The sequence below is a fragment of the Esox lucius genome, chromosome 9, assembly GCF_011004845.1.
Source record: "Esox lucius isolate fEsoLuc1 chromosome 9, fEsoLuc1.pri, whole genome shotgun sequence".
Classification (NCBI taxonomy): domain Eukaryota; kingdom Metazoa; phylum Chordata; class Actinopteri; order Esociformes; family Esocidae; genus Esox; species Esox lucius.
Window position 1 is genome coordinate 4,375,243 of NC_047577.1, and position 8,140 is coordinate 4,383,382.

At 45.2% G+C, this 8,140-nt stretch overlaps 1 protein-coding gene across 3 annotated transcripts; it reads right to left on the minus strand.

The window, feature by feature from the left end:
* Positions 1-3,421: 3,421 nt before the first annotated feature.
* LOC114838023 (GTPase IMAP family member 7-like) lies at positions 3,422-8,140 on the minus strand. Of its 3 annotated transcripts, none has more exons than XR_004576209.1 (2): positions 4,290-4,794; positions 3,422-3,637 (listed from the first exon to the last, which is right to left on the minus strand). XR_004576209.1 is itself a non-coding variant. In XM_034294557.1 (2 exons), the coding sequence occupies exon 1, from the start codon at positions 7,206-7,208 to the stop codon at positions 6,408-6,410; it is 801 nt and encodes a 266-aa protein (XP_034150448.1). In that variant the 5' UTR covers positions 7,209-8,140; the 3' UTR covers positions 3,422-3,637; positions 5,887-6,407. The 3 variants fall into 3 exon arrangements, 1 of the variants encoding a protein (XP_034150448.1); XR_004576208.1 differs by having other exon boundaries at positions 4,127-4,794; XM_034294557.1 differs by lacking the exon at positions 4,290-4,794 and adding an exon at positions 5,887-8,140.

The following is an 8,140-nucleotide window of genomic DNA, read 5'->3' on the forward strand; positions in this document are numbered from 1 at the left end:
CATAATGTTAGTTTGATCGAAAAATGAGAGAAATAAGCCATGTCCAAAACCAAAGGTGGCCGCAGCCAGCCGGCGCTGGCTGCGGCTCCCAGGGAGCGGGGAGCGCTGGCTGCGGCTCCCGGGCAGCGGGGGGCGCAGGCTGCGACTTCCGGGCAGCGGGGGGCGCAGGCTGCGGCGCTGGCTGCGGCTCCCAGGCAGCGGGGGGCGCTGCCGGCGCTTGCTGCGGCGCTGGCTGCCGGCGCTGGCTGCAGGGAGCGGGGAGCGCTGGCTGCGGCTCCCGGGATGCGGGGGGCGCAGGCTGTGGCTCCCGGGCAGCGGGGGGCGCTGGCTGCGGCTCCCGGGCAGCGTGGGGCGCTGGCGGCGGCTCCCAGGCAGCGGGGGGCGCTGGCTGCGAGAACCGGTACGGCGGGTCCCGATAGCCCCACCAGTCCTCGCATCTCCCTACATCAGGGAAAGCCCTCATAGGCCCCACCGGCGTTGTTGCCCGACGCCTAGGAGCTGGCACCGGGCAGGGCTGGGGCACCTGGACTACCCCACACGTGAGCACGGGTGGCACGGCCGTGTCCTGCCACTCCGCTCGCCCCCACGCAGCCAGAAATTCTTGGGGCGGACACACGGAGGTTTGCTTCCGTCGCCTCTTTCGACGTCTCCTTGTGGGTGGACGCTGTGTTGGCCCGGTGTGCCGCAGGGGACGGTAGGGGTTCTCCTCCTCCTCCTCAGTGTCGCTGTCAGGCCAACCGAGGAGTTCCTCTACCGTCCATTTCTGCCGTGTCCCTTTGTGGTGGTTCATTCTGTCACGGTCGTGGGGTGAGAAGGACACAGGCGCAGAGTAGAGTTGGTGAAGATAATCCATGTTTAATTCAAAATAAAGAAAGACTCCAGCAAAACAAAAGGCAGCAACCAGTGACGTGGGTAAACCTTACACAGGATAACAAAAACCAAAATGAACCACGCCTTGGGGCCTAACAAACTAAACTTAAATAGGGTCCCCAATTGGAGGCAATAACTAACACCTGCCTCCAATTGGGGAAACCAAAAAAAGGAGTAGAGGTGGCTAAAGGCCACCTCCTGTCCTGTCCCGGCTATGCCCCGAGCCCAGCGCAGAGATGGCTAGGGGCACAGCCGGGACGTGACACGCAGTAGTACCAAACAGCAGGCTAACGTTAGCTGACTTTCGCTAACTTAACCATAATGTTAGTTTGATCGAAAAATGAGAGAAATAAGCCATGTCCCTGTATAAAATAATGAAATGAGGTGGTTATCTGGCTGCGTAGGGATTGTTGAGCTAAGTAGCTACTTGGCCCCTTAATTACTTATACATCAATACATTTGAAACCTAGCTTTTCTATAGTCTGACGTTACAGTACTTATCCGTATTGACAACACATTTTGCAAGAACACGTGGTTCTGAACGTACTGCATGAGCTGAGGCAAATAATGATAACTTTTTATAGTGCTTCTCTAGACCAAAGCACAAAGCGCTTCACACAGCAGTAAAACAGCAAAAGTAGGTAATAAGATGATAGCAGGTCCCTCATATACATGTAATGAACATGCATTTTGGTCACTTTTTAGTTACGTTCTCCTTTTCTACAAATGTTCTTAAGGTTACATATATTCTCATCATTCCAAGGATATACTTTAAAAGCAGACCTTGACCTAAATTTTAAAGGATACATTTAATCAAGAATACTCTGGCATACACAGTAGTCTTTTTATTGATTCAACAGTAGTATATGTGGCCTCATATATGTAGCCTAAAAACTTTTTCCAATATCTAATTGGTGAAATAAGGTGAGTATCATGTCATTGTGTCAATATGCTGTACTTTTTGTTTCATGAAAACTATTCTATTTATACCAAACTAGTTTTTAATGTAAAATATATTTAGCTAAAACACAGAAAATGATACTGACATATTCAGTCTCAAGTTTGGTTTTTACTGTATGGCATTATGGCATTGTTATTGTACCAGCTTGTTTACAGTTACATTACAAAATCCACATTTTGCCTATAGTATTGCATGTTAACTTTTTTGTCCACTTTCACTTGATTTTCACTTGAGAGTTTTATTTGCTCTCATGATCGTGATAAAAAACGACCAAGTTTATGTTGCTTTTTGTTTAAATAAAATATGCAATTCACTAATGTTTCATGTAAAATAATACTAAACTAATCAGTGCTGCAACAAAACGTGTGATAAGCCACAGACACATCTGGTCCAGTTTCTTAGTTTCTTAGGCACTATTAATTGCAATGGACCCCATTCAGTTGCTGGAGACCCCTTCTGCAGGGCATGGATCCCTTTTGCAGGGCATGGATCCCTTTTGCAGGGCATGGATCCCTTCTGCAGGGCATGGATCCCTTTTGCAGGGCATGGATCCCTTCTGCAGGGCATGGATCCCTTCTGCAGGGCATGGATCCCTTCTGCAGGGCATGGATCCCTTCTGCAGGGCATGGATCCCTTCTGCAGGGCATGGATCCCTTCTGCAGGGCATGGATCCCTTCTGCAGGGCATGGATCCCTATTGCAGGGCATGGATCCCTTTTGCAGGGCATGGATCCCTTCTGCAGGGCATGGATCCCTTCTGCAGGGCATGGATCCCTTTTGCAGGGCATAGATCCCTTTTGCAGGGCATGGATCCCTTTTGCAGGGCATGGATCCCTTTTGCAGGGCATGGATCCCTTCTGCAGGGCATGGATCCCTTTTGCAGGGCATGGATCCCTTTTGCAGGGCATGGATCCCTTTTGCAGGGCATGGATCCCTTCTGCAGGGCATGGATCCCTTCTGCAGGGCATGGATCCCTTCTGCAGGGCATGGATCCCTTCTGCAGTGCACAGTCCCCTGATGTAGTGCCTGCATCCCTTCTGCAGGGCATGGATCCCTGCCCAAAGTCAGATGACAACCAGGAACCACAGAGTCATGTGCTTATAGAGGACGACCACAATCATTGCTCATTGCTTGGATCGGATAATCTGGTCCCTGTCAGCGTGTGTGATGGGGAAGGGGTGAGCTGACAGTGAAGCCCAGCCACGGGGAAGGGGTGAGCTGGCAGTGAGGCCCAGTCACAGGGAAGGGGTGAGCTGGCAGTGAGGCCCAGCCACGGGGAAGGGGTGAGCTGGCAGTGAGGCCCAGCCACGGGGAAGGGGTGAGCTGGCAGTGAGGCCCAGCCACGGGGAAGGGGTGAGCTGGCAGTGAGGCCCAGCCACGGGGAAGGGGTGAGCTGGCAGTGAGGCCCAGCCATGGGGAAGGGGTGAGATGGCAGTGAGACCCAGCCATGGGGAAGGGTTGAGCTGACGGTGAAGCCCAGCCATGGGGAGGTGGGGAGCTGGCAGTGAAGCCCAACCATGGGGAAGGGGTGAGCTGGCAGTTCAATTAAAATATGTTCACTCATAAGTGTAATGATTGTTGTGGGAAATACCTCTAGTGGACCCAAGCAACTAAACTCAGGGTGTAATGCAGGTATCAGGACTGAGGCAAGGCCGGGGGGGTGAGGGCTGGGCTGGTAGGCGGGGTAGTAGGGTTGGCCAGAGGGGTAAGGCAGACAGGGCGGCAGGGATGGCAGGCAGCATGGGCAGAGCAGGTAGGCTGGCGGGCAGGCAGGAGGACGAGGTTGTAGGCATGATGTGGTGGATCTCTGAACAGAGGAGAATAACATTAGCAAGGACAATCACTCAAATAGGTTGACTCTGAAATAAAGCGCAGATCGGCCGCAAGCGTTACTATCAGGTAGTGAATAAGCTAAGAACTATTAAGCAAATTAGCAGTAATTTACTTAACAGTAAATTAGCTTATTCACTCAGTGTAGCCTAGTGTACACTTTATACAGTCGACAAGAACTCCTGGAAATTGCACAGAAAGAGTTTTTGACAACTTCCAACTTCCACCGGAGATTAAGAAGATGCTCCAGGAGATGCCATTTGTAACAAAGGCGTGGGAAGCGTGGAGGCATCCCAGCTAGGCTAATGCTAGCCCCCCAACAGCCTTCACTACCTAGCCTTTTCCTCGTTAACGTACAGTCACTGGTGAACAAAATGGATGAAATACGACAGAATCATTTAACAAAAATTTATTTTGGATTGCAGCGTCATGATTTTCTTGGAAATGTGGCTTAACAACAACATACTCAACAACGTAATTGAGCTGGAAGGGCGCGATGTCTTCAGAGCAGATCGGACTGAAGTGGACTCCGGTAAGACCGGAGTAGGTAGGCTGGGCATTTATGTAAACAAAACATGGTTTACAAACACTAACTTAACTGGAGTCACTGCTCAACCAGTCTGGAGTACCTGATGATTAGTTGCAGGCCTTTTTACTTGCCTCAGGACTTTACATCAATTGTTGGTACGGCAGTCTACATACCCCCAGATGCTAATGCTAAACTAGCAATGAATGAACTGCATGCAGCTATTAGCAAACAGCAGACAGAAGACCCGGATGGGGTTTTTCTGATTGCAGGGGATTTCAACCATTCAAATCTGAAAACTGTTTTTCCCAAATTCCACCAAAATGTCTCCTGCCCCACCAGAGGAGCCAATGCACTTGAACATTTAGCTTGGGTGTCTTAGGCAAACAGGACACAGATGGACAACGCACACACATACTGAGGAACTTCAAACCTGAAGACATAAGGGCAAATATGACACTTGTGCTGCATGTACACATATAAGGTATAGAACATAAATTGAACCAAACGCACACTTGCTTAGGCTACCTCAACCCCCCCATTATTAGGCGTGTTTGAATTATAAATAATGCTGTTATGACAATACATGTTCAGACATTGTGCGGCTACACTTTGTCTCCAAAAGCTTTTGTAATAAATGGAATATGCGGTACGGTAATTGACCTGACTCCTGGTGTTTTATTCTCCTTTCCAACAAACCAACTCGGGGAAGTGTTAGACTTCAACACTACCTAGACTCCAATCTATTATTTGAGTTGTGATGAATATACACAGATTTTCTATATATATTTACGAATATTGAGATATCACATCTAACTCCATAGTTTTGGTAGTCTGTCCAATGTGACGTTATTGTAAAATAATTAATTTGCTAACATATTTAGCAAGCTAACTAGCTAGCACCCTGCAACTATAAGGTAGGCTACAACGTACAGCAGACACATACAGTTGTCATCACATACAGTTCACATGCACATACACGAATGTACTGATTATCGATGCATCACACTATTATTAGTGTGAGCCCAGTGCACCAAATATTGACACGTTTTGAATTGGGATTATTATGACGATAATCACTTCAAGGAAGTGAATTTTCAGAATATTCAATGTACTGCCTTTTCAATGCAGCATCAACATTCACTTCTTTGACTTTTAACAGGCAAGACGTGGGTTTATATACACCTTACAAATGAAACCCTGGGTTAATAAGCAAGACGGTTCACAAGAAAATACCTTCAGGTAAGGATTCATTTGCCTGTTATATAGAAATACATGTCAAATGTTAAAATATCATAACATTTTACAGTGTCGCTCATCATAATGTTGACAACATACAGCTGAAGTCAGAAATGTACGTACACCTTAGCCCAAAACATTTAAACTTAGTTGTTCACAATTCCTGACATTAAATCCTAGTAAAGATTCACTGTCGTAAGTCAGTTAGGATCACCACTTTAATTTAAGAATGTGAAATGTCAGAATAATAGCAGAAAGTTCAGATTTTATTGTATTCATCACATTCCCAGTGGGTCAGAAGTTTACATACACTCAATTAGCATTTGGTAGCATCGCCTAGAAATTGTTTAACTTTTGTCAAATGTGTCTAGTCACCTTCCACAAGCTTCTGACAATAAGCTGAGTGAGTTTTTGCCCATTAAGTATGTGAATACAAAATAAGAAAAACAAAACACACTTACATAAGGTCTGCTAACCCCTTGCATACAGCTCATTAAGGACAATCGGTTAAGTGCTGTATACAAGTGGTTAGCAGACCTTATGTAAGTGTGTTTTGTTTTTCTAAGCTTGTGACTGTTCAATTTATTTTGTATTCACATACTCATATCCTTCCTTTCAGATCATGGCTGCCTCTGTTAGTTTTCGTCGTAAGTGCCTAAACCGCACTGATCTGTTAGACAAAGCCAGGATATCCTGTAGCTCAAAAAGTTGATGTGATAGAAAAAAACTGGGCCTTTTTTGGATTAAGAGGGCAAAAGTTAGTCAAAAACAAGTGCCAGATCTAACTCAACGTAAATTGTGTTCCCCAGTGTTCTAGGTCTCATTTGTGTTCTAGGTCACAGTGTTCTAGCTGACATTTGCTAGCAAGGGACAGTAACATAAACCAGCATTATCCTGACAAGAGAGACCAGCATGCTGTACCAAACCTTATAATTAAGGACATAAATGCTTAATACAGCAATAAGTAATAATATGTACTTTTTTAATCATAAATTCTGTGGTGTTCTTCATCTTTATCATTCCGACCTTGTACTATTAATGATCCTATAGCTATTGTAAGATCAATGGCCATTTCTATTCCAAATTTCTTCCATTCCTCCAGTTTAATCTTACTCTGAGCCTCCTCATACATCTTACTGGTGTAGTGTTCTCCTCTGTTCGCCTCCACCATCTCGTCTATCTTCCTCAGCAGCTCTGTGACCTGAGTCTGGTCGTCCTTCTTGTTATTGTTGAAGACGTGATATCTGTTTCCACAGTTGTCGTTAAGCTTTCGTAGCTCTGTGCTTCCTTCCAAATACTCCTCGATCGTTTTCTTCTTCAGCTCATCTCCATGAGTGTAGAGCAGAATGGTGAACTTAGACCCATCTTCTCCAAAGTTCTCCTGGATCCACTTCACAGTGTTCTGCTCCTCCTCTGTGAACCTCACTCCCAGTCTGACCACCAGGAGGAACACGTGGGGTCCTGGGACAGACATGTCAATGCACCTCCCCATCTCTTTCTTAATTTGATATTCAATCACTTTCTTCATTATGTCTTCCATTCCATTCTTCACTTTTTCTTCAATCTCTTTATTAATTTTGTCTTCCATTTCTTTCTTTATATCTTCTTCAATCTCTTTCTTCATTTCGGCTTCAATCTCTTTCTTCAGTTTGGCTTCAATCTCTTTCTTCAGTTCAGCTTCAATCTCAGTGTATGAACCCATTCTCCAGTCTGGATTTGGGTGTTTGGGAGAAGCCTGAAACACAAGAGGTGTTGCCCGAATACAAACTAAACCCCTACACATATCTCCTCCTACATTGTTCAAGCGATCAACTCCAAACCAGCGATGATATGTTCACACTGACCCAACTGGACATATTCCATTCTGAGGTTTGATGCTACATTAAGTGTGATATTATTAATGGAAGTTAAACTGGGTTTGAATGTGAGCCAGAAGGATACAGAGGATTCTATTCAAAGTCATGCTTCTTGGTGAATCAAGCTAAAGAAACAACTTAAACTCTTTAAAGCTATCCTGAATTGAAAATATTTATCTATAGATTTCCAACGCAATATCCAAAGCAATTAGAGGTGTGGTGCATCAAAGATCCTGTTTCCTACATCTACGACACAAAATGTCAATCAAAAACCAAAACCTGCTAACTATTCTCCACACTAACTGAAAAACAGCTAGATATCCATGGATGACAGGCTGTAAGAAAACAAACAGGCTGTATTGCTGGAGTTGTTTACTTTTTACAACTGACAAGTCATCACACTGGGCGGAGAATTAAGGAGGTATAGTAGAACCTAGAAATTAAAATTGTGACTTTAATTTATTGCCCCATGTGTAATTCCGCATGGAGAGGCATTTGCACTTCAATGCAAACATAGTCTTTGTATTACCAGCTTGGTGTAACTTTTGGCGTATTGTGATTGTGAAATTGTATTGTAGATTGATGATGCTCATGAATTTATTTGTCAATGTGTGAATGATTTGTAATGCGCTGTGATTTCATAGCGCTGTCCATGGTGATGAAACGAGCCTCGGTGTCTGTGTCGGCAGCGTCACGGGGTGACATTCTGGGTGACCTCATTTTATATTTCCAGATTTTGGGTTTAGAGTAGGCTTATTTAATTTCAACTATGTAGCCTAAGTGGTCTCCAGTTTTCTGAAGTTAATGTTGAGAATGTCTCTTGTTGCGGAGAATGTTATTGACGTTATGGTCTATTTGT

What these genes read in the sequence shown, in the direction of transcription:
- LOC114838023 (XM_034294557.1), bottom strand. Translation starts at nt 7,208, where the DNA reads ATGTGTAGGGGTTTAGTTTGTATTCGGGCAACACCTCTTGTGTTTCAG.